General features: G+C 36.3%; 1 protein-coding gene across 11 annotated transcripts in view; it reads right to left on the reverse strand.

Annotated features, from left to right (window-relative positions):
* TCF12 (transcription factor 12) overlaps window positions 1-27,216 on the reverse strand; it is a 372,696-nt gene that overhangs the window by 21,322 nt on the left and 324,158 nt on the right. For 6 of the 11 annotated variants that reach the window (XM_036107006.2, XM_036107003.2, XM_036107005.2 and 3 more), the window contains 8 exons: window positions 25,979-26,084; window positions 24,801-24,940; window positions 24,369-24,513; window positions 23,981-24,045; window positions 15,220-15,298; window positions 8,091-8,164; window positions 7,022-7,093; window positions 6,068-6,274 (listed from right to left, as the gene is read on the reverse strand). In XM_036107006.2, the coding sequence (XP_035962899.1) occupies window positions 6,068-6,274; window positions 7,022-7,093; window positions 8,091-8,164; window positions 15,220-15,298; window positions 23,981-24,045; window positions 24,369-24,513; window positions 24,801-24,940; window positions 25,979-26,084 (888 nt within the window). The remainder of the gene's footprint in view (window positions 1-6,067; window positions 6,275-7,021; window positions 7,094-8,090; window positions 8,165-15,219; window positions 15,299-23,980; window positions 24,046-24,368; window positions 24,514-24,800; window positions 24,941-25,978; window positions 26,085-27,216) is intronic. The other 5 variants (XM_036107008.2, XM_036107007.2, XM_036107013.2 and 2 more) reach the window with 2 other exon arrangements.

Below are 27,216 nucleotides of genomic sequence, written 5' to 3' on the forward strand. Positions count from 1 at the left end.
ATGTCCTCCTTTTCATCTGCAGCTACCCATTCAAATGGCTCTGTCCACAGACACAACAGGTGTATAAACAGTTCTTTGTCTGAGCTCAGAGACTGGGCCAGCCAGATAGGACCCTATGTTTAATTGTTCCTCTCGTTAGCATACAGCTGACAGGCTGCTGCTACTGGGGGAGTAGCAGAGGAAGGCAAACCCCTAGGTCTGCTATGCTCTAAATTTCAATTATTATGAAGAGCTCTATTTCAGAATAAAAGGCCCATCTCATTAAATGACATCATCCTGCATTCTGAATCTTCACAATCTGTGTATGGCCTTACTTTTGTGGGAGCACCCAACAAGGGACCTGTTTTCATTTAATTTGGCCAATAGCTTTAGCACCCACAATAGAAAAATGCTAAATCTAATTAGTTGATGAATAAGAGGTCTTGTGAATTAAGGAGCAGACTGAAAAGTACTCAGTATGAATTCCTCTCTGATTCTGAATTCTATTCTAATAATTTGTTCCATTTGTACTGTTCACTGAATACGAATGATTTAAATTAATCAGTATTAATCTACAGACTGATTAAAGGATCTTTATGTTCTGTGTGTATTTTGTTTTACCTAAAGAGGGGTTTTAAGCTAGAAACTTGGTAGAATATGGCTCCTTTTTAATGATATTGTCATAAATATATAACCTATATGGTTTTCAAACTTAAAAAAGTTGCCATGTGGAATAATTCTGAATTTACAAATCTCTTAAAAACCATTATAATGTAGTTTTAATGAAAAAAAAATTAAATTGCCCATTCAGGAAAAAATTGGTTAGAAAAAGAAAAATACAGTTAAAAATAAACTCCTTCAAATCATTTGAAGCCTAGACACACAATTTCTATGGCATACAAGCCTATACTAATACAATTAAATACTGTCTAAATGTAAGGTTAAAAGAACTGCAAATGTGCTATGTGACAAAAGTGCTCATTTTGAATAAATATTTCTTTATTTGCCTGTTAGTCTTTAATAACTTTATCTTATGTCTCTTAGAACTATTCTCTAACTACTTTAGGATTTAGAAAACAGACATAATTTATATTTTTAAATCATTATATAAGAAACTTTAAATCCTACAATTTAACATTATTCTGTCATACAAGAACACTAGACATCTCCAACCACAGCTTAAACAACAAAACCCCAAACAATTAAAAAAAAAATTAAAAGAAATGGTTGGATTAAATTTCCTTAGTACTTATAACAAAGAAATCAAAAGACCTCATGGATAAAATTTTGTATCATAAATGAACTTTTTAATATTTGCATCAAGTTTCCATTAATACAAAAAGCTTCTAATACAACTTAGTATGAAGTTGAAATCACTGTTAGAGGAAGGAGTACTTTCTGTTAAAGATAAAAGTGATATCATGAGCTATCTCATTGGGCCTCAGTATTCTAGATATTACACAACCATAAACAGATATGACATACAATAACTTTATACTGTTGAGACCTCTTCATAATGCCCAAATAAAATTAACAATTCTAGTCCTTTTCGGTTTTCTACTTAATATCAGTATTTTTTCTTGTCAGCAGTTTATTCCAAGAGTTTATTCTTACACTAAATAAGTGGGAGCAAAACTGAAGTCCAATGCTGACATTTTAATAGTTCTAAAAACCCTGATTTTGTGCTTTAAAATTTAAACAGTATACCAATCATATCCTAGTAAGAGTACCCAACAAAAAAGTCTTAAGTTTTATATTTGCATTCAGCAAATATGGAGAAATCATCAAAAATATTGAAAGGGAATATGAAATTAAGTAAATGAAAATGTTAACACCATTCAAAAATAAGAGCAAATATAAAGGCTATGCCAGGCTGTCTATACTAATTATATTTTAAGAAGCAGGAATTATCCATTTCTTAAATTTCTTTTTCTGACATAGTAATCTTTCTAAAGATTTAATTTTTGTGTGTATTAATTAGATAGCTAAAATAATGTTAAAAGCTTTCTGTGGTTGAAGCCTCATATAATTCTAAACTTTGAGGCTGGTCAAGTTCAGTTAAAAGTAACAGTCGAAATTAAATCTTTTGATTTTGGCTCCTATTAATATATGATTTTGGCAGTTGGTAGTCTTATCTCCTTGGTGTGAAATATAAAAATCTTTTTCTGGAATAATTAAAAAATACCAATGATTTCATCTATAAGACAAGAAAATGGATCTTCCACAAGTCAATACTATCAGCTATGGATGACTTTTACTGACATAATCTTCTTACAACCGAAAACAATGTAAAGAAAGTTTACCAGCAGCAAAGTTACTTCCCTGACCAAGGGACACTATTTTGATTAAACCTGTCTATGTAGCCTTATACCACAAGTAATCTTGATAGCACTGCAGGCTGAGAGCTGGGCTGTCTGTACCACTTTTATCTTGACATCAACTCTTCTACTCTAAGTGTATTCTGGCTTACCTCAATCAAGTATTCCAACTACTTCAACAAAACTCCCAAACTAATCATTTAAAAAATAAGCAAACAGTTATAAGGCTCCAAGAAAAAGAAAAAAACTTGCTAACCCTCATTACCTGCACTGGGAAGCTAATTTATGTTCCAATTCAAAAACCGGCAAGGTGTGGCCTGTTGGCCAAAGGTGACGAACCATGAGAGATTATGGACTCTGGTCCTGGTGTTTTACAAATTAAGGAGCTCTTTTTTTTGTAAACGAAGTTTTATTGGAACACAGCCACACCCATTTGTTTTCATAATGTCTATGGCTGCTTTCATGTTACAATGTTAAAGTAGTTGTGACAGAGACCATATAGCCTGCAAAGCTGAAAATATTTACTACCTGGCCTTTTACAGAAGTATGCTGGCTCCCTTTTCTAAATACTAGGAGAGAAAGCAATATCATATTTAAAACCTGCAATTTGGATGGTGACCCACAGTAAATGCCCATGAGAACAAAAATTTTATTTGAAAGTTCTGTGGAATTCCTGTAATGGTATTTATCAGAATAACTCTATTCTCTGCAGAAAATAAATGGAATGATGAAAATTACATGTTTTAGAGAGAAGTTGACCTTACAAATTCTTTATATATATATATATATATTTTTTTTTTTTAAGATTTTATTTATTTATTTGACAGAGAGAGAGACAGCGAGAGAGGGAACACAAGCAGGGGGAGTGGGAGAGGGAGAAGCAGGCTTCCCGCGGAGCAGGGAGCCCGACACAGGGCTTGATCCCAGGACCCTGGGATCATGAGCCGAGCTGAAGGCAGACGCTCAATGGCCGAGCCATCCAGGCACCCCGACCTTACAAATTCTATATGGTGATACAGAATTGTTGGTAAACTGTTATTTCTGCGGTTACTTCATAATTTTGGCCATGTAACCTCCATTTTTAGAAATCTTTATTTTTTTATTTTATTTTTTTTAAAGATTTTATTTATTTATTTGACAGAGAGACACAGCGAGAGAGGGAACACAAGCAGGGGGAGTGGGAGAGGGAGAAGCAGGCTTCCCGCGGAGCAGGGAGCCCGATGCGGGGCTCGATCCCAGGACCTGGAATCATGACCTGAGCCGAAGGCAGACGCTTAACGACTGAGCCACCCAGGCGCCCCATTTTTAGAAATCTTTAAAATAAATACTAATTTACGTTAATATAGAGGAAAAGTATAAAAACTACCAGAAAGTCAAACAGGACCAAAAAGGAAAAGTGATTCTAGAATGTAAAATTGTGTCATTTCTTAGTCGTCATCAGTTAGAATACAGAGGGGAAAGAGGAAACAAGAAAAGCAGGAGATTAATTCTTAAAGATGGCTGGCAATAGCTGTAATGCTATGTCCCCCCAAATCACACACCTTCCAATCATATGAAAAGAGTTGATTTCACATAGGTGGGTACTGGGCGTGTAAGCAGGGGGCTCCTGGCACTGCTGATGTCCTCAGACATCGTAAGAGCCGCTAGGATAAGAACCTTCCTCAACAGGATGCCTAAGGCTTAGCTGGGAGAGTCACTGGCTGACTATGAGCTTCATTTCATTCTATCCTTAGATCTTTTTGCTGAAATTGAGAACTGAGGACTCACAGCTAAACTGTTCATTTCAGAAGGATGGGAGATGAACAGTGACTCACCTGACAGTTTCAGATTTTTTTGGTCAGTTAGTAACTTTTATATTTTGAGGGTAAGCCTGTCAGAAACGTGTGGCCCCACCTCCACTACTGACTGGATGGGGTGGGTGCAGCAGATGACGTCCGGCAGGTTTTCACCAGCTCCACGGCCTCCACGACCTGGAGAGAGGACCTCGCTAGACACACGGAGCAACAGCGCGGGCTCAGCTGCCGTAGCACGGACGCTGCTGCTCAGTCTGAGCCAGACGCACCCCCCGGGCAGAAGACTTCTTTCCAGACTGCTTTTTTTTTTCCTTTTAAAAGAATATTTCTGGCAGCCCTTTTGCTGATGCTCTGAAGTAGGCAGCATATTCCTAGAGGATGTAACGGAAGCTACTTTTTTAATTAAAAGCTTCAGGGCAGTATGTAATGAAACAGTTTTTCTCTCCACAAGTCTTTCTAAAATGCACTAGATTTCTACATGGCTTTGTACGGCTGGATTTTGAAAAGTCTCTTTCCAACTCATACCCAAAGCTCATAAAAACAACCACCTGAAGACAGAAGTTCCATTTTATACAAACTCTACGTTTAATTGGGAGGAGCCAGAGATATATCAAATATTGTATAGGAGCAGTGAGCTATTAACAGGGAAGAATTAAAAGACGATTTTAAGAGGTGAAGGAATAACTTCAAATGTTGCCAGTTCAGACAAACTTGGGATTCAAATATATTGATTTTCAAGTCATTCTTCTAAATAAGGATAAGCAGTTATTTCAACAAAACAATAATTATTTGACATTCTACATTTATATTTGCAACAAATGCTATCTTATTATACTGATATTATTTTATTATTACTAACAGTGATAACACCACCCTATATTTCTATGACTTTCATAATTTTAAATGTTTTCACATTTTATTAGCTTACCAAAAGCAACCAAAATTTAGAAGGAGCCCGAATTTCCAGATTTTCTGACATTGAAAAAAAATCCCAAAACTGGTTGTTAAGATATGCAGGCATCTACTGTCACCTATGCTGCTGAAAACACCGTACTCAGGAAACTAGGCAGCCGTGTTTGATGTTTACTTCAGCTGCTCCAAAATGAATATAAATGGCTGTCTGACATGTGAATGTGAAAATGTGGAACCAATCCTATTTTACAGAACACAAGCCTTCAGCATTTGGGGCACCTAATTATTTTGATGATAGGTGAATTTTACCCTTGATCACATGGTTTACAGCTAGAAATCTGTTTCATAGGAGAATATTCCATAGCATGCAATAAAGCCTAAAAACAATGCTATAAACACTCAAACACACGGCATCAGTTAAATTGCAGGTTCAAAAAGAGCTTCATTCCTTTAGAAGACAATCTGGATAAAAAATAACGTAGGACATACAACAGAATTTTTGATTTGCTGAGAAGTTTTACTTTTTTCTCTCTGAAGAATTATTATGTTTTTAAAAAGATGGATTGAATTACTTTATTCTCTTCAGAAATTAATTGAACATTGTTTCCTTTCATTGTCACTTAAATTACAGCTATTCTTAAAACTACCCAATTTTTTCTTTATTTGGTAATAAAGCTTAAATTTGGACTGGTACAAATAATTTCACATTCCTTCTGCTTTTGAAGGCTGGTTCTGAATTATAATAAACAGCCTTTCTAGACCAGACCCCTTGAAATTCAGTCTTGCTTTACTGTTTTTGCTTAGACTTCCTACCATTTCAAGGCAAAACTGTTCTGGCCACACATCTGGAAAAAAAAATCTAAGTTTAAGCTAAAATGATCTTGTAGAAAGCTTTAGCTCTTTGCACATGATCATAGCAGGACTTTAAGGGCCAATGCTCAGCCAATGACCCTGCCCAACAAGTGTTTTTAAAAAAGAAGGACCCTCTCTTCCAAAGATTTCATGAAAAACATTTAGGAATATAGGCTTTAGGGTATATTACAAAAGAGATGAGCACTATTTTACCATTGAAGCAGATCGACTGCTTGTAACAAGGCTTGATCCACCATAGTTTGAATTGAGGCTTCCAATTGATGCATTATGGGATGGTCCCAATAAACTGTGTATATCACTGTGACCAGCAGGCAAACTGGTGGACGGTCCCACAGCATGGTTCCGCAGCACATGGATAGCATCATCCAGTCTGTCTAAACGATCCTCCATTCGAGATTGCTATAGGGATTGAAAAAAGACATGGAGGTTACTGCTGGTATCTGTTAAATTATTAAACTGCTGTTTCCTACTTTGGGATATATGGAAGACAGCAAGTAAAATGTACTATCAAGTAACTTCAAAAGCAACTACCTGCACTACAATCAAGAATCAAAGAAAGGACATTTGTTGACTATGCATAATTAACACAGCTTCAGAAACAAATCACTGCTTCATAAAAATCTATTTACCAATCTACCATGAGGCTATTTCTTTTAGCTTCCTACAAAAGATGAAAGCTATTCTGCTGTGTCTGATAATTACAGGTGATAAAAAAGATAACCTGGACTTTAACACTGATCTTTGAAATGCAAGCAATTTAGGGAAGGGTCCTCAAATCCATCAAGTTTAAGGTGTAATTTTGTTTTAAGTGAATAAAGCACACCTATCTGAAATGGTGAACACATCCAAATATGCTCTTTCACAAAACTGAGGGAATGATATTGTCTGTGGATACACACATGCCCCATACACAAACATATTAGAATTTTAAAAATCAAAAGCACATGCCAGTAGAGCTCTTTTAAAAGGAATCATTCTCAATAACATGAACAAAAGTCTATTTTTACATACTGTACGAAAACGAAAATGGTCATTGTTTGATTTTAAAAGACTTTGGAGTCTGTACAGGCTTGAAGATTTTAAATGGATAATAGGAAGTATAATTAATTGAAACACAAAAAAGGCACCATCTAAAAGAAATAGTACCTCACAGACATCCTTTAAGAAGGACATTGCATCTTGCAAATGCTCGTGAAGTTGCTGCTCAACTCGATTTTTCTGGCAAAGTCAAGACAGAACAGGAGGCAAAGCACAGGTTAAGATTAACTCCAAAAGAGATGAGGAAATAGCTGATGTGCATGTCAGCATAACATGTTAGTAAAGTTAACACAGAGACCTGCAAGATCTACTTGTATTAAGGTATGAGAAGGCTGGGATTTAACAGCGAAGTTATAAGGTTAGCATCTAAACAGCACACATTGCTTATATTTGCTTGCAAAATATGAGAGAAGAAGACTTTCAATTGTTCTGTTAGTCACAGAAAAAGAACTTTTCTGTTTGCAACCTGGAATTATTGAATGACTTAGCATTCCATCAAGTCACCCTTATTTTGTTTTTATAATACTTTGTAATTCTGTGGTAAGCACTGAAAAGCAACAGCAGTTAACATTCTACCACAAATTCTTCGCGCTCAATACCCAGACAGGCTTTTTTATTCTACTGCCTTATTCGTTTTGTTAAATAACATTTTTGCTTTTACAATGAACACAATCCATTTTTTTAAAAAAGAAAACATGGGAAATAACACTTTTCAGGACAAATATAATTGATATTACATTTTAAACTTTTAATGGAAATGTAATAAACCATATACAGAATAGTCACATGAGAAAGAGTAAAATATATCATTTTCCACTGCTCGACTAATTTTCTTGCTTTTACTTGGTCTCTGTGCCTTTTCATTTGTTTCCTCTTATATGTAAACATAAAAGTACAGAAGAATTGAACTCTAGATTTATCAAAGAAGCAAAAATCCCATAACTCTATTTTAACACCAGTTGTCCTGAGACCAGAAGCCTGAGGTCCCAAAGAACAGATGGCAAAAGGCACACCCAATGTGTCTTATACTGTTAAACTACATCAGGCCATTTGTTAGCAAAGAATTCGTGTGTAATGCTATCCTACTGTTTTTTTCACTGTTACTCAAGATTTACTGAAATAACGCACTCCGCACTATCAGATAAAAGTGACCTGTATATTCCTAAGAGGCTCTTACCAGGGAGTGGAGTGAGTTTTCATAGCTTGGGGATGAAGGAGCTTGCCCTCCAGCTCTGGGCCACTGACTGGTACCTGTTAAAACAAAACACAAAAGCACACATACATACATACCTTGGTTCACTCAATGATCTTGATAATGTTCTGAAAGAAAGGGTAACGATGTTCTGTGTATATAAACTTATGTAAGCATTTTTTGTTCAGCCTTCAGCATAGTATTGGCTACTGACAAGCCCAACACATTAAAAAAAAACCTTTTTCATTATTAATACAACAGTGTAGGGAGTTAAAAAAAAAAAACTATACTTCAAAAAATAACTACTTTTTAAAAATTTTTATTAGTTATTATAATTTCTATTACTTTGTAACAAAAAGAGCAGAAACAGACCCATGAATACAGAGAACTGGTGGCTGGCAGAGGGGAGGGGGAGTGGGGGGAAGGAAAAAGTGGGTGAAGGAGTGGGAAGGTACAGGCTTCCAGTTATGGAATGAGTAACTCATGGGATGAAAGGTACAGCATAGAGAATCTAGTCAATGGTACTGTAATAGTGTTGTATGGTGACAGATGGTAGCTACACTTGCAGTGAGCACAGCACAACATATAGAGTTGTTGAATCACTATGCTGTATACCTGAAATTAATGTAACATTGTATGTCAACTACACTTCAAAAAACAAAACAAAACCAAAAACTACTTTTATGTTTGCATATTCTTCAGACTTTGTCCATAAGCACATATTATCTTGAGAAAATGTACTTAAAATACATGTAATTTAAAATTCTGTTCCTCCCCCATGGCTTTACACAGTCTTTATGATAATGTTATTAATGATTATGTTAATATTCACCTGATTCTCTAGATCATAATTAACTTAACCACCATTATTACCTCACTATTGGATGTTTTGGTTGCTTTCAGTTAGCTCTCATGAATAGTATCTAAATATTACTATACTGTGAATGGTAAGTATTGTTATTTTCTTTTGGGGAACACGTCTTGAGGATAAATAGCATTTCTCTCTTTCTTTTTTTTTTTTAACCGGAGCCCAACATGGGCCTTGAACTCATGACCCTGTGATCAAGACCTGAGCTGAGGGGCGCCTGGGTGGCGCAGTCGTTAGGCGTCTGCCTTCGGCTCAGGTCATGATCCCAGGGTCCTGAAATCGAGCCCCGCATCGGGCTCCCTGCTCTGCAGGAGGCCTTCTTCTCCCTCTCCCACTCCCCCTGCTTGTGTTCCCTCTGCTGTGTCTCTCTCTGTCAAATAAATAAATAAAATCTTAAAAACAAAAACAAAAAAAACCTGAGCTGAAATCAAGAGTTAGATGCTTAACTGACTGAGCCACCCAGGCACCCCAGGGATAAATAGCATTTCTGAATTAAAAGGTATAAATATATCTATGATCCTTAATTCACAAAGCCAAATTGCTTTCTAAAGTGTCTTATTATTATAAATTATACACAAATGAACCAATTTCAAATGACTGCAAATACATTTACGATTATCTATTAAACACTTTCCCAGTATAATTTACACCAAAATGCATTATTTAATTTGGAAAATATCATTATGAGAATTGTTAAATGTTGTTTACCCTTCAACTTTAGAAAAGTAGCAATATAATAACATAAAGAGAAAAAAGAAGCTAAGAGTAGAAAAAATAAAAAGGAAAAAAAACTATAAAAAAAATGAAAATGTTAATCCATCCACGTGTTGGGGAGAATGCAGTGTTTAAATGGTCATGCCAAAATAGCTTAAAAAAAAAAAAACAATTGATCAAAAATCCTATTTCATGACTGTGCATTTGGAAATAAATTATTTACAGACAATAACGAAAACCATTCAATTAAATACATATTATTGTTCTTTATAAAAGCTTCAGTGACAACCTGAGTTATATTAGGAATCCGAAGTTGGAGAACTCGAAGGTTTACTTAATTTGTCTCATTTACTGCTAAAAGAAGTTTTAACCTATGTTCCACTAAGCCTGTTGCTGCAGATTATTTGCTATATTTAGGAAACACTGAAAACTTATGATAAATCATAACTATTATAGTTCACTTTAGTTGAATAACCTAGTAATTGCATTCCCATCAATCATATATATTTTGCAAGTTGAAAAGTTGGATAGATTCTTAACCTGATTGTTTTCACAATTATATGCACACTGTCGTGATTACATAGAAGAAACTTAGACACTAATATTCTAAGAAAAAACATATTAATATACTTCATCAGCTAACAATTTTTTTTTACTTGTAAGCAAATCACAATATTTTGAGGAATATTAAAGGTTTCCTGCTAAACATACAAAGGTAATCCTAATTCAACTATATAAATTATGGACAATCTAAAATTGCGCATTGAAACAGAAGCTTGTGAATTAAATTTATATAACAAGTAGAATTCAGCAACCAGAGAAACCCAGTAACTGACTATATGAAGAATTCACATAAACAGCATTTCTGTTCAGCCCACACTCTACCACTGATTTTAGTGCATTAGTGTGTTCCAAGCACTGATGTAGAACTAGGAATTTTATGTGAATAAGAGGTTACTCATAATTCGTTTTGAAAAAGACTCCAAATTACTTTGAAAGTAGTTCCTTTTAATGTTTATAATATTTTCAGACATTTTGCTCCATTTTTCCCATTTCCCTTTGGGTGATCAGCCTGTAACAGGACCCTAATCATCAAATTATTTAATCTGTATGGGATAGTAATAACAAGTTTTATGTTTAAACACCTCAGGATTGTTAGCATGCATCTGCTTGGCAAAACAGGCAATTTTTGTGGTTCTTCAACTAGTTTAGTGTTGAGGAATGAGATGTGCAATGAGTTACTTAGGTAAGAAATCACCTACACTCATTATTTTTTGATAGTGATATGAAGAAACCATGCTAACGTCTATATCCAAAATGTAATTCATTAAACTGGAAAAATACATATACACTCAAACCTGTTTTGTTTTTATTACAGATTGGGCTGCCCCATTATGACATACTTGGTTAAAACAGAATACTAACATGCTTAAATCACTGATACCTGTTTGAACTTCATAGAAATGTCAAATTATAGTTCATGGACAGAGCTCCTTGCACCCCAGTTAGTCCTTTCAAAAATTCATGCTATTAGTCACAAAGGGGATGACTGGATAGAGTTAGTTCAGTAGAAGTCAATCCTATAGCTGATGTTGGCATCTCTCTCTCTAGCTTGTAATCATCAACTGTAGCATTATTACACAAATATGGAAGAGAATAGGGTATTTCCTGCCTTCCTTCCCTGTCACCTGATATCTAGTGTAGAAATACCTACACTAGAGGTAGGGGCTTACCCTTTCCTTCTATTAGATAAGCACAAGCTTTCAACTGTTTTTGTAGTTAACAATTTCTACAAACACCTGGGCCTTTTAGGGATCACCCCAAAGAGCTAGTTCTTATTCAAGAAGGACTGTTATAAACTTACCTGCTATTAAAATTTAATGACCGTTTCCAAAAAACAAGCTAGCTAGGTGATTAGAATAGGAGAACTGAATTATTTGGCTAGAAAATGTGGACAGGCTTTTTTTGATCACTAAATCCAAAATCCACCTAGTGTTTCTGACCTGCTCTCACTCTGAGTGGAACTTAGAGTTAACTGGTTAATAAATTTTAGAGACTAGATACCAACATATTGAATGGCTGAGAGAAATTCTTAGGACTATTTATCACGCATTTTCCTTATTTTGTTAGTTGCTTTCCCTTGTAATCTCACCTTAAACTCAAACTTTCATGAGATCCCTCGTACTTGGAAAAAGTTGGATAATCCTTAATGTAGCACTGAGTGCTTTGCTTTCCATAATTTGGCTCCAGCCAACCTTTCCATCTTAGTGCTTCACACTTCCATACGTGAAGAGTTCATAATCAGTCATGCCCATGACTCTGGATGAAGAAGTCATGTGCTTTCTTGCATCTGGATCTTTGTTACACTCTTCCCTTTAGACCCAGACTCTTTCTCCTCCTTTTAAAGTCCTGCTCTCTTCATGAAGTTTATCCTGATCACTGTAGCTTAGGGTGAATTCTGATGGCTGTATTTTTATGTGTCCTTATCTTTTATTTTCTCAGCTAAACTGAACACCTGCTGAAATCAGATAAATGCCTAACACCAGGCACACTGACAGATCATAAAAATAAATATCTCATTGATTAAACTAGACAAAACTAAGGAATCTTTTCTTCCTTCTCTTTTCTTCCTATTTCTATTGTAAATGTTCTCACGATTGCTACTGAGCACTGCAATTATTAAACCTTTATTTATATTCCAGGAGGAGGTAAGAAAGGCAAAACATGGTTTTGCTTGTCTGCTTTCGAAGTTTCCTTAATAAACACACGCTTTTAAAATACTTGTGTCCTTTCCCAAATGGCAACTGTAATAGACATAGTCATCTCTTCTACCTTGCTGCTGGAGCCCTGATTTTGTTCAGAAGGCGGGTGGGGTATCTATCCTTTCCTGGTGTGAACCAGAAAAGAGTAACTCTATTCTTAGCTTTTGGGGTAAATCCTGATGCCTAAGATAAACATGGTGGTCCCATTTCTTTTGTGAGCAGGTGTGTGTGGTAGGGGCCCAATGCTGGCCAAGGACTCACGAGAGCCAATCTGTTGAAGAAGCTTCTGAAAAAGATTCTTAAAATACAAGGAAAAGATGGTCCTTTTTCTTCTACTGAACACTGTTTTGTCCACATATGGTACCTCGAACTGCTGAACTTGCCACCAGCCTGAGCAAGAACTGCAAAGTAGTAGAGCAGGAGCTCTGACATACTAGGGTCCAGGAACTTGCCCTGCTATGGGCTTCTTGTCGTACAGGATCAGCAATCCCCTCATTATTCAACTAAAGCCAGTCAAGACAAGAGTCTCTCTTCCTTTCAGCGTACAGCATCCTGACGGATACAATATCACCATCTCAGAAGTTCCTCATAAGCATGCTCTAGGCAGAAACATATGTTCTTGGCCTGAAAAGTTCCTAAGGAAAATAAGTAGAATTTAAACAAGAATGGTGGTTGCCTTAGAAGATGCTTATGTGGCTCTTCACCTGTTTATCTCTCCTCAAAGGCCTGGGCCAGTCTGACTGATGCTCAGGCATAGAGAATAGGACAAGTGTAGAGAGCACACAGTGGGGTAGAATTTTTTACTCTAGATAACAGGCCACTGCAATACAAGGTACCAAATAACTTTCACATTAATTATAATAGAAGCTATGGTTTGCTCCATCTTTTTCATTTTTCCTTCACCTCTGAATAATTTATCACATTGTGCTCTCCTTTTTCCTTCTCCCTTTACATTTCTGCCAATTTAGGGTGTGTAGTATATGTATGTGTGTGGTGACAGGATGGAAATACTAGATACAGGAGATGGGAGAGATGCACTCGCATAAAATCAGTCTTTGATGTGCTGTTTCAGTAGGAATATATGAAAGAAAGAATTTTTCTTCGATTATGACTGCCGAATGGGAAAAAGAAGCCTATTAATACCTTCATTACACACTTCAACAGACCACAGATTTTCATTAATGAGCTGGATTAAAGGGGGGGGGGAAGGGTATCACCTATTAAACATCAAATAAAGATGGAGGAGGAAATGTGAGATTTTACTTTGGACCATTATTTTTTGAAAAATGTCTAAGTCTCTGATTCTCCATTTTAGTGATGTCCCCTCATAAATGCTGAACTCCTCTGCTGCCTGACTTCCCACCCAGTATTAATAAAAACCAAAGGATACTTTTACAGCTCACTGGGCAGAGGAGGCGAGGAGGTGGGAACACACAGTAAGGACAGATATTCTCATCTGATGAGAAAGGGAAACAGGCTGTGGCAAAAATGACACTGATAGCTTTAGTAAAACTGTGCCAGAAGGGTGAGCAGGGTTAAAGTTACATCATTCTTCCTGTAATTTCAGCTCTCTGTTAAATAACAACTTTAAGTCAATGGGTCTTTCATAGTCCCGTCTATGTGGGGAACAGCTGTTCAACTTGTACTTGACAGCTGAAGCCACGGGGTCGGAGAGAGTGGCCGAGCCCACTAAGAACCGAAAGCAGCTGCCAGCAGTTCAGTCCAACACCCTACACCGGAGCGCTTCTTAGCAGAGGCCCAAAGCCAAGGCGCTAAGCACAGGTGACAGTCAGGGCCCTGATACACCAGAAACCTTCAACAAGGCAAAAAGGTTTAACAACAACAAGAAAGCCACATGGACTTACTTAATGACTTGATCAGAAAAGAGAATCAATGCTGAGGTCAACTGCTGGAGGAGTAAGGCAATTTTTACCCAGCTGCCTAATGTCTTTTCCTCACAACTAATATATTTCTTCTTCAGCATGTTTTTTTTTTCTCAAACACTGCTCAGAAAAATATAATTCAAGTTTTAAAATTATAGCTTAATAAATATTAAACACTTTCTTATAATTTTATTTCTTTCTAAAGTCTAAAAATTCCTATTTACAATAATAATTGTACCTCAACAAATTTATACTGTAGGATAGTGACTGGAATTTGTTACAGCAAATGTGGAAAAAAACAGGAAAAAGTAAAACAAATCCGAACCGCTTCTCTAACTCACTAACAATATTCATCCACATTGACAGAGACTTCCTTAGCAAAAAGCTACATTATTCCCAAGAATTTATATATATATATATGAAATAATAACTTAGTGGACCTAAAAATAAAGACAAACTAGTAGAAACTTATTCACTTCTGAGTCTTATACATGGTACACGGAAAAGGCAGAGAACAAGAAAGAAAGATGTTACATGTTCTTCTAAATAGGGTATTCTGTTTACTTTCTATGTTACCTTACCAAAAATTTTGAATTATCTCCTTCTATTTTGCTTTCATCCCAATTGTCTAACCTTATTTTTGAGCTGTTATAACAACCATTCTTAGAAATTATACCAAATTAAGAATCGGAAAAGAATAATTCAAAACTAGCAAATATTTCAATATTTAAAATGAACAAGAGGAAGGCTCTGTTTACATGTTTTCTCAAAATTCAGATGATTTTTCATGAATTTTTACTAGATTTTATTGGAAAATAAACAAAGTTCAAATATTTCAAAGCAGCCCAATACACGTTTTTAAGTCAATAGATAAAACAGAAGCCTACCTGTGAGAGGTGAGGGCGATCCAACTGGTGTTGATGGATTTGATGGAAAACTACTGCTGGTATGGTCAGGAGAATAAATCTAACCAGAAAACAAAATATACATTTATCAATATGTGACAACAACAAAAATAGAAATCCATTTGCATGGAGTTATTTTTATAATCTAAGTTGCCACCCTTAAAACTCAGAGTGAAAAACTGGTTTCATCAATTTAGGACTATTCCATTACATGAAGGATATATATATATAGTTTTAAAGCTAGGATTAAAAAGTATCTTATATATTTTAGGGGCACCTACCTGGCTCAATCAGTAGAGCATGTGACTCTCATGAGTTTGAGCCCCATATTGGACACAGAGACTACTTTAAAAAAAAGTATCATATATATTCTAATAATGAGAGGAATAAAATACATCCTATCTATTTCTTTACTATTCCAGTTGAAAATTATTAAGGTTTCTGTTAGAACAAAAAAGAGAAGTGACTATGAGTTAACACATCTAATAAACAATTTTTCTTGGGGCACCTGGGTGGCTCAGTTGGTTAGGCACCTGCCTTTGGCTCAGGTCATGACCCCAGGATCCTGGGATTGAGCCCCGCATTGGGCTCCCTGCTCAGTGGGGAGCCTGCTTCTCTCTCTCCCTCTGCTGCTCCCCCTGCTGTGTGCTCTCTGTGTCAAATAAATAAATAAAATCTTAAAAAACCCCAATAATCTTTCTTAAATATATCATCCAAATAAGTGATATTCATTAAAAATAATTATCTCAGGAAACTATTATCTTTTGACAATAGTCTTTAAAAACAGTTTTAGGGCGCCTGGGTGGCTCAGACGGTTAAGCGTCTGCCTTCGGCTCAGGTTGTGATCCCGGGGTCCTGGGATTGAGCCCCGCATCAGGCTCCCTGCTCAGCAGGGAGCCTGCTTCTCCCTCTCCCTGCCGCTCCCCCTGTTTGTGCGCGTGCTGTCAAAAAAAAAAAAAAAAAAAGTCTTAAAAGCCAAAGAAAAAAATTTTTACATATTCTTTATTTCTTATTTAAAAAGTTCTCAGTTTGACCAACTACATTTTTGCCAAATTTAGCTCCAAATGATGTATCATATAAAATTGAACTTGCTCCCAAAGGGTATCTTGTCACCCTTGAGGAAAGTGGAAGAAACCCTAAAAGTCCTTCAGAAAATGTTCCCAAAATGATTTGTGAATTTCACCTCCTAAGAGGTCCACTTTATTCATTCATTCATTCATTCATTGAGAGAAAGCATGCGTGCATAAACGGGGGGGGTGGGGGCAGAGGGAGAGAGAGAATCTTAAGCAGGCTCCATGCCCAGCACAGAGCCAGCCCCATGTGGGATCGACGTGGGCTTGATCTCACCACCCTGAGATCATGACCTGAACTGAAATCAAGAACTGGATGCTTGACCCATTGAGTAACCCAGGAGCCCCTAAGGGGATCCACTTTAAAACATCTGGATGCATAAATTTTGGTATTTTGGCTAAAAGTTTTGTTGCAATATTTTGTATTTATTTCATATTGCTAAAAAAAAGTGACAGAGAATAGTGACAAGTTTACTTAATTAACCATTAAATATTTTAAAAGTCTCTTTAATCCAAGTACTAAGAGTCCCTAGGAAGTTTTCTCTAGGAAATTCTATTTCTCTTCTGTTATAAGCATAATAAACCATCTTCACATCTCATCACTTAACTTAGGGCAGACAAATCAACTTATGTGGATGAACTGTGGTCAAACATTTTAAAAAGGAAAACTACTTGTCGGTGAAAGGAGTCATCCAATAGAAATACCCTTGTTCTGAATAAGCTTAGAGCTCTAATGAATTTAAAGAGGCTCAAATTATGGCAAACAAGGGGGTCTCAGCATTGGTTTTAAAGACAGCATAATATGCTTGAAAAAGCCAGAGACTGGGACAGGCTCATGAAAGACAAAATTCCACAAGTCATAATCATTAAACACAACAGCTTTTATTTTTCAAAAAGAAGAAAGCACTAATTGAATTGCAAGCAGCCAGAAAGCCTATTTTCCTTTGACTACAAATGGATATACCTACCTCAAAGAAAATACACCAATTTGTATAATGTTACTAAATTCTAATTGTAAATGCCTTTAATCACCAACTCTCTCCAAATAGCCAGATCTAGAAGTTGTATATTCAAGTTAAAAAGCCATTTTGGGAAAGCAAAACTATGGAGACTTCAAAAGACGTTATGGAAGGACTAGTAACAGGGAGGGTAGTATGTTGTATTAAGATCAATACTGTTGGTCTTAAAGTTAATTACCTTGTAAAAAATCAGGATGCACATGTGAAAATTAGCTAAAGGTCACATTTTTAGGAATAACTGATGCTAACTTTTATGAAATATGTCTTAACTATAACATTGGTAAGGGAGGGAAGAGTTGATAACATTGAGGGTGGGTGGATGAGCAGTGAGAAAAGTTTCAGTTTCATGCAAAACTTTATCATCAAATAGACCAACTCGCTGTAAAGATCACCAGCATGAAAGCATTGGAGAAACAGCACTGCCTCTCTGTCATACCTTGCTGGTTTTGTCGTGTTTCTTCATAGTGTTTACAGTGATCCTTAACCGTCTAAACTTGTTTACTTGTTTTATATCTGTCTCTTACCTTTTCTTGCAATAAAATGTATGCTCCAGGAGAGCTAGGACTTTGTCTTATTCAGACAAAATCTGAATTATACAGGATTTGCAGTAGCTTCAGATTCTACAACAGTGCTGGTAAATATATACTTGTTGAAAGAATGAATGATTATTATCCTTGCGAGAAGTTACTATTTGAGTATTACTTTTACATCACTGGATGTAATACTTAGGCTCCGTTTCTCTTTCATGCTTCCAGTTTCTTAATGTAGGTTTCTCTCAGAGCTCTAGTCTCGGTTTTCTTTTCTATTGACCTGTGTTCTATCCCTTGGTAATATCATTTCTGAAAGTATCAACTATGACATCTCTGTGAATGACATTTCTATGCTCATACTGGTTGCTGGACTTCTCCATCTGGACATACTCTTTCACTTCAAGCTCAATATGCCAAGCCAAACTTTGCATCACTGCCCCAAGCTTCCTACCCTCCTCGGCTCTACTCTTCTGTTTCCTCTACTTTGGCACCAGCATTCTCATGGTCACAAAATCCACTCTCTCTCCCCCGTCCCTTCTTCCCCCCCTCCACCCTTCCCACCACAGACTCCAATACCTGCAATTCTCTGTGTTTCTGGGATAGGAACACATCTTTCTCACCGCTGTGACACTACTTTAAACCTTTAGTAGAACTTATGGAGGAATTATTTAAGTCTTTCTATTTCTAGTTACTCCCTTGCTCCTTTTACCCCATATATAATTGCCTGAGCTATTGTCCCCAACCAGTTTTAAACAGTCAAATCCCATGCAGTACTTCCTGTTGCCTACTAAACAGAACAGAATGACATTTGATGTCTTCCATAATCTGGTCACAAAAATAGCTTTCTACCTTATAACCTACGTATAAACATTATATACCCTATAGTCCAAACAAAAGATGTATTTTTTTCATTTTCTGAACATAGCTTATCCTTTCAAAATGCCTATTTCTTAATTTCTCCATGATGGAATTCTACAACACATGATAGCCCAGCACAAATGTCACCTCCCCATTTACACTCATCTTCGCCTCCTTTATACTCTTAGAATAATTACACTTTTCTTGAGTCTTTTACTTCACAGTATATTCTACATGATCATTTTTTGTATACCTGTCATATCTTCTCTCCTTGACTGTAAGCTCTTTGAAGGCAGAGACGTTATAATGTTCTATATTGAATCCATCAATGCCTATCACTGTCTTATAAAGTAGGTGCTGAGTATTTATTTAAAAAAAAAACCTGGAGTAACTAAACTGCACTTGAAATCTGCTATAGCTACTTTTCAGTAAAAAGCAAGACTCAGTAGATGGTAGTATTTCTTAGTATTTATGTAATGGGGTTCAGTAACAGAAATACCAAAGGGGGTTAAAAGATCTTGTTATAAAGGTGAATTCATTTACAAATCAGTTTTATGGCATAAGCCTTGAGAACAATGATATGGTGATGTTCCGCGAATATTTCTGAGAATTACTGTTGATGTATTAAGCTGTCCATACCACATTGTTAGGCAGGCGTGAGTTTTTGAGGGTATAAATAGACTATCAAGACAATCAAATGAAGGCTTTAAAAAAAAATCACTGTAAAAACACATATCAAATATAAAATGTATCAAGTGTAAAAATATATAATTTTGGTGTTTTTTTCAAAAACAGCTTCTCCAGGGCGCCTGGGTGGCTCAGTTGGTTAAGCAACTGCCTTTGGCTCAGGTCATGATCCTGGAGTCCCGGGATCGAGTCCTGCATCGGGCTCCCTGCTCGGCAGGGAGTCTGCTTCTCCCTCTGACCCTCCTCCCTCTCATGCTCTGTCTCTCATTCTCTCTCTCTCAAATAAATAAATAAAATCTTAAAAAAAAAAAACCAAAAAAAACCAGCTTCTCCATTTGTATAATAAAAGGCATTTTCTCCACTCACCCATCACATTGTCTAGTTCTCCTTTGCCCTAAATTAAAGTGATGACAGACAGAATTGTTATTAATACCTTTCCTGAACTGACAGATAGCCTGGCAAATTATAGGACTTTTCTTGTCCCTTCTACTTTCATAAAAAAGAGTGGGTATGTGGGGGACGCCTGGGTGGCTCAGTCAGTTAAGCGTCTGCCTTTGGCTCAGGTCATGATCCCAGGGTCCTGGAATCGAGTCCCACATCAGGCTCCTTGCTCAGTGGGGAGCCTGCTTCTCCCTCTGCCTGCCACTCCCCCTTGCTTGTGTGCTCTCTCTCTTTCTGACAAATAAAATCTTTAAAAAAAAGAATGGGTACGTGGGGAGAGGAGGAGTAACACATTATAAAAACAAGGTAATACAGCCTTTCAGAACACAGATCATTTCATTAAACTTCACCTCTGTATGTTTCTTCTATCACCGAATCACATACAAGTTAAACTTATTCTATAGAAATTGTCGTTACTTTAAGAAATTCTAAAATTAGACTTTATTTGACAAAGAGCATTCTAAATCAGGATTTCATTACTTCTTGTACGTTCTGACCTTAAAGAACTCCTACACTGATGTTTGAAAGAAAAAAAAAAAAGAAAAAAGTCACTTAAAAAATGGGGATGGGAGTGATTTAGAATGTAAAGCATAAACACAAAGTAAGAACTCATTCTGCATGCAGTCCATGGTCCTCATACTGTTAAATGACCAATGATGAATAACTCCCAATACCTTCTGCCAGGCTTAAACGGTAATATGCCTCATTTTACTGCAACAAATGAGGCTCCTCCTCCTATCAGTCATGGTCCATTCCAATCAGCAGGGTGCCAATAAGCCAGAAGCTAATGAAAAGGGCCTCAGACAAAAAAGAAACAATGAAGGGCTCCCAAGCCCAACCTTGGAACTGTGAGCCCAATTTTTTAAACACTACAGTGCACATTTCAGTTAATCTTTATTATGCTAATGTTATTGAGTCTAAGGAACAAAGAAACTTATTTCATGAATTACTTTTAAACGTCAACTTCCCTGAATTTTCTTTTCTTTTGTTAGAGACTACTGACCATTTAACTATCCAGATTAAAACACACACACACACACACACACACACTCTCTCTCTCTCTCTCCCCCCCCTTTCTCTCCTTTGCTTGGAGGTAGAAATCAAAACATAAATTATCACAAAGAAGTCTGATATAATCAACAAAGTTAAACAGTCCTCTTGTTTGATCTCCTCTAAATTAAAGACCAAGTGTTTTGATATGGTATTAGGCACTGAAATAAACCAGATGTTTCTTCCTCTATATAACTCTCCATGGGCACAATCTTAAAGGGTTATTGTCTGGCAAATGTTCAGGGAAACACATTAAAAATGGCACGAATACCCAGATTTTCCTTTCCTTCTATCTACCCTAGTTTATTATCTAAACTAATGCATAATCCACAGGGCTTTGGGAACTTTGTGTAAATACTTTCATGTACAATTCTCTTTCTAGCTATCCTGAGATTAAGACCACAATTATCCCGGCTTAAACCTAAAATAAAGGAACCTTTGCAAATGCATTATCTGGCCTTACATGTTTAATCACAGTATTCTGTGTGCTCTTTAATACCTAAACTAAAGAACAAAGGTTGTACCCTGTGATGTTTCACACATGAAAGACCTTCTAAGACATGTATCAGACGACTGGGGAGCTAGAAATAACTTCTAATGACAATAGCATAGTGTTTTCTCCATCTAAAACTAGATGCTATATTAAAAATGTCATATTCTAAAGAACCTAAAATTTCAAAATACCCATGGTCACCATTTCCAAAGATCTGTAATACCTGACATAAAATTCTGATATGAATGTTAGACTCTCAAATGCAATCCTCAGAAAATTCCTTCTCCTCATCGCTTCTAATCCTTCCTACCCCCCATGTGATGTTTTTGTTTTTCAGTACATTCTGTGAGCACTAAAGTGAATGTGAGTCGGTAACGGAAGTTAGAGAAAGAATGTGTTTTGGGGAGGTGTCTGGTGGGGAGGGGGCAGCAGATGGGTTGAAGGAAGGGATTTCAACTGTGCAGACTATGGCATGCAGTGATGGAGCAGATGGAATGCATCACCGTCAGCTATGACAGAAGTGATTTATGGAATGACCTGGCTGCTCCTGCCTAGTAACAACACAGGATGACAGAGTTGAGTTTCCATGACAACCAAAGCCCACCCACTAACTAGATTAAACATTCTTCCCTGGCTTCCACTCATGGAGAATTTGGATTTTTTTTTTTCCCTAAGGCCAACTGGTTTGGCTACTATGCTGGTCATAATATGGGAAACAGTCAACTATGAGAAGGGTAACTGAAAGGGAGCTTGAAGGACAACCATTGAGAATATCACAAATTCTTGCCTGCCTACCTGCCAAGGTTCCTTTACAGAAGTTTTCCTTGCATAAAATAAACAAATGACTTTTGAGAAAAAAGCCCCCAAAATGCAGTTTGTATTTTTTAAAGTTGACTAGAATTGAAAGTTCAACGTTGTCCTCCTACATGTGAAATATCTGCTACTGGATTCTTTCAGAATCAACAGAAAATATGGTAAGCCAGTCAAATTCCTGGGAGGCACTCAGATTTAATATTATAGAATAATTTTATTTCTAAGCAGGTAGTTTTCATCAGGTGGGAATAAGTCCAGAAAATGTAGGACCACTTCCTTTAATCCTCAACACCCTGTGAAACTGCAGTCACTGTAGCATTTCTCTTTCTGGAGAAACAGTAGTGAAGATAGTTGGATCCAGGTTCTTACCTAATATATATGGGCTTTACCCTTCCTAGCTTGGTGATCCCTAGGACAAACTACTTAATCTTACTGAGCTGAAGTTACTTAACCTTTTAAACTTTAGTTCCTCATCTGTAATGTGAGGATAATAATGCCAACCTCGCAGGGTTTTCTAGAGGATTAAATGAAACAAAGCACGTAAATGCTTAGTGTAATACCCGGTACCTAGTAAACATTCAAATTATAGGTGATATTCTTGTGGGCTTTGTTCTTATCTTCACTATTTTTGTCATATGATGTGAGGCTGAATTCAACAAGCAGTTACTGAGCTCTATTTTTTGTGGGGTGCTCCACTATGTGGTAGATGAGTTTGCCTTGGCTTTATTTCTCAAGGAACTTGTAGTGGGATGCAGAGAAAGGTTTATTTACAGAAACTATATACAAAGTGGTTTATCTCCTTAAATGTTCAATGGCTGTTTCCTCTACTCACAGGTTAAGTGGTCTGCCTTCCCCAGGAACAGCAGTAAATGTGTCTGATAGAGTTAACTGCACTTCATAGAAAATGTAAGACAACTCTGTGGGAATTCTGAGAGGCATACCATTCAAGGAGAAAAAAAAGAAAAGAAAGAAAAAGCCTAAGGAGAAAATTCAGAAAGTACAAAGCAGAAGTGCCTCTTTTAAACAATGAGATTTGGAGTCTTTGTGAATTACTGGTAAATGCTCTCCCAAAAAAATTCTGAAAGAAGGGATTTCAGTTTTAATGTTTTAAGGATCAGCTACTAAAACAATCACTGCTTTGTCATTAATGTCCTGATATGATATAAATTAGCTGCTCAAGAAAATACTATGGGATGCCTTGAAATCAGTTCTACTCATGTTAGCATGAGTTCTTCAATGAATCTGGATTTTTTAGGGGAAGACTCTCCTATTTCTTGAATGAATCAGTTGCAGATGATTATTTTTCCTTTTAAAAAATATGTAAAATGCTTTCTGTCTTAGAAAAATTTCTTACTGAAGATACTTTCTTCTGTGGACCAGAAGAATAACGGAGTTTTCTTGGTTCCATTTGACTTACTTAAATGGGCAACTCATTAAGTATGTATTTAAAACTAATAAATAGATTTAACAATTAATCTCAGTAATTTTTGCTTTAGACCTAAAAATACCCAAATTTCTCTTCTTTCTATCTATGTCTGTTCCATTAAGTCAAAGACATATTTAAATTGAAGTTAGAAGGACAGGTCTTGTGGGAATGGGGTGGCAAGGTGTTCTGAGTTATTTTAAGGGCAACAAGAATCAATACACGCTGAGAATAGTTCCAACGGAGATATGAAGTTGATTGTTTTGTAACTACACCCTTTAACTATGACACGTACTGTCCACAAAATAGAATCAGCAGTGTAAAATTCATTCAGCAGAATAGGTAAAATCAATACTCACAGATGCCAAAGCCTTTCCAAGTGCATCACCTGTCTGTGAGCTTCCAGCAGCAGTCCCTCTGGTTCCTGAATATTTCAGGTAGAAAACAAATCAAGAATTTTAGCAGGCAGGATGCTTTTTTTTTTTTTTTAGCATTCTGCCATGATTTCAAGGGTGTTCTCTATCATTATCTCACCCACTGCAGCAAATATTGTGTGTGTGTTACACTTAATAAGCTAAGTTAAAGATGGGTTCGGTACCAGTTTCTACATTAATGAAAATTAAAAAGTTTTTCTTCCTTTCTTTCACTTTAAAATTCAATACTAAAAAATATATTGAAAGATGTGGGGTTCATTGAAAATCCCCAAAGTAGGTTTTAGGGAGTTTTGCCAACCCAAAAAAAGCTTACCTAGAATGCTATCTGATCCATTGATGGGAGGAGTGTGTGAGGCAGCAACATAAGGCGAACTGCTGGTACTGCCACGATGGAAGCTAGACATTGGTGGGAGACTCGTGTTTATGTCTGTTGGTGAAACTGAGTGTGGAGGATAGCTCTAGAGAAAGGGGGAAAGAGACATGATCTATTAAATACATTTTCTGAATAATATGCACATATAACTGGACAACTACTATAACAGGTCAGAAAGAATATTACAAGTTAGCAGCTGAAGAGCACTACTACTGTCATTTACTTTTTAAAAAGGCATGCTAAAGGCCGTGAGCCTAGAAGTATTTCAAATGTCACAAGTTTTGGCAGAATCAAATCTTACACTTGTAATCCAAAGAGAAACACAAGTGAGGACCAAGTGCTGCTGCACCCTAGCCACATGTTAGAGCCTACCAAGCGGTCATGTGAATGAAGGCTGCCGTAACTACTGGATTGAGACATGTGGGAAGTGGAGGTCCCCAGAATTCCACCAAAACCAGGCTGGCTCATCCCATTTGATGAACTCCAAAGGTCAGAAGAATTGTGGGTCCCATCTAAGACGAAAAGAGAAATATAAAATTGTCCTTAGCTAAAATTTTTTATTTTGATGATGCCGTAAGAATTCAAAAGGATACCCTCCGGATACTTTTTCCCCTCCCCTTTCCAAGCCAGTCTTCTATCTAGTTTTCTTCCCTCAATTACTGTTTAAAAAGAGAGAATAAAGCTCTAAAGTTAGAGGGGGAAAAAAAGTAATCCAAACTGCAGTAGGTAGGTTGTTATAAAAATCCTTCGAAGATTTAAATTCATATCAAAGAGGATAATAAAAATCTCAAATTTGGGGATGGGTTGGATTTAATTTTGGTTAAATGGTATAACCATAAATATACCCAAAAATTCTTTATAACAAGCAATGTACATTATATCAAACTTTCTGAAACTGTGGAATAAAGAAGTTTCTCTAATAGTAAACGTAAGTAATTTATCAATGACTATATTATAGTCAGCCTTCAAATGAAATGTGTTAGCAATGACTTCACTTACCAGTGTAAAGTCAAGGAAGCGTTTATGTAGTGATTTATTGCTCCCATAGTATATGCTTCCCATAGTCCAAAACCATAGGAGACCAAATAAAAATTATTTGCTAGACATGAATTAAAGGAAATGCAACACTTTTTCACTCTTAACAAGTCTTATTCTGTTCTTTGATTTTCACTATTTATATTGATCATTCTAGGGGTGATAAGAGTCTGTAATTTAAATAAGAAACTAGAGTTGTTAATATCTTTCATTTGTTTCAATTCTAAAATGAGAAAGAGCAGCTCTACTCATTTTTCTCAACTGAAGTCCTTTTTAAGTTTGATCAATACTAGATGGGACACTCCAATGGTTTGTTGGATAGTCCAACTATATTGCAGTCAGCAATAAATAGCATTAGAAATTTTAGACCTAAATTTTAATTTATTTTGGCCAAAAATACCTAGAAATAATAACTGAATTCCTGTGTAGGTTTTCTCTTTCCTCACAATCTTAAATATTAGCTAATATACAACAGATAACTGCTGTAGGATTGACAACTATTTAGCAGTACTTACCTTGCATAAAGAAAGTGCTAGCAAACATACTGGTTGGTGGCTTGGGAGATGGATAACTAGGAGATTCACGGTTGAAATCATCTGAATTTGGGGATGGTGCATACACCTTAAAATTAAACAGGAAATTTAATTAAAATGTAAATGACTATCATATATATCACTTATGTAAAATGAGTGTTACATTTCATAAAGGGCCTAAAAAGTCCTAGCTAGTATCTATAAAGGGCTGCCACAAATCCAAAGAAACTAAATCCACATATATAAATCTAACTTGGTTACTATCTACGTATTTGTTTTCAGCTGATTACTTGAGAAAAATACTACTCCAAATATCCCCATAATGCATTTTTGTGTGACAATTATACCAGGTGGTTGAATAAAGTCATAAATGTTGACTTTGCTTACAAAACACAAATCCATATAAGCTCATGATTCAAAATGTGGTGGTGGAAACAGTGTCTTTTGAATACAGCATGAAATAAATTTTGGGTTCATAAGATTCATTCTTTTCACTGTTACAAGATTTATTAAAATCACAACGAGTTAGATTAAAGGTTACTATACTTTGTTATTATTAAAGGATAACCATAAAAGGCACACTGCAAGTTTTCAGAAACTTGCTTAACTTAGTAGGGTTAGCAAATTTAAAACCAAATTCTGCTGAGGGGTCCTAATTTCAAGTACACTTTTAAGTCTGGCACAGCTTTAAGAAAAATCTTATTTAGGGGTGCCTAGGTGGCTCAGTCAGTTGAGAGTCTGACTCCCGGTTTCACTTAGGTCATGATCTCAGGATCATGGGATCAAGCCCAGTGCTGGGCTCTGCACTAAGTGCAGAGTTTGCTTGAGATTCTCTCTCTCCTCCCTCTGTCCCTCCCTCTACTCCTTTGAGCAGGCGTGTTCTCTCTCTCTCTCTCTAAAATAAAATAAAATCTTAAAAAAAAAAAAAAGAAAAATCTCAATTTGTCAGAGCAGTATTAATTTCCTTTGGTAAACCCTTGCTTCAGATAAGCAAACTATGAACATTTTGAATTGGCAAATGGCCAACATTGCCATTTTTCTGTAAAACTAAATGGGGAGCTAAATAACCTTAATAATCAAAACCATTCATATGATGATTACTACAGTCAAGAAGGAAAACAAATAAACAATTAAGGTAATGCACACTCTGTAAAAGCAAAAGTAAACCAAGGGTCAGGAAGAATGGAAAGGTGTCCTATTGTGAACAGTGTAGGACACAT

Source organism: Halichoerus grypus, chromosome 8 (assembly GCF_964656455.1).
Source record: "Halichoerus grypus chromosome 8, mHalGry1.hap1.1, whole genome shotgun sequence".
Lineage (NCBI taxonomy): Eukaryota > Metazoa > Chordata > Mammalia > Carnivora > Phocidae > Halichoerus > Halichoerus grypus.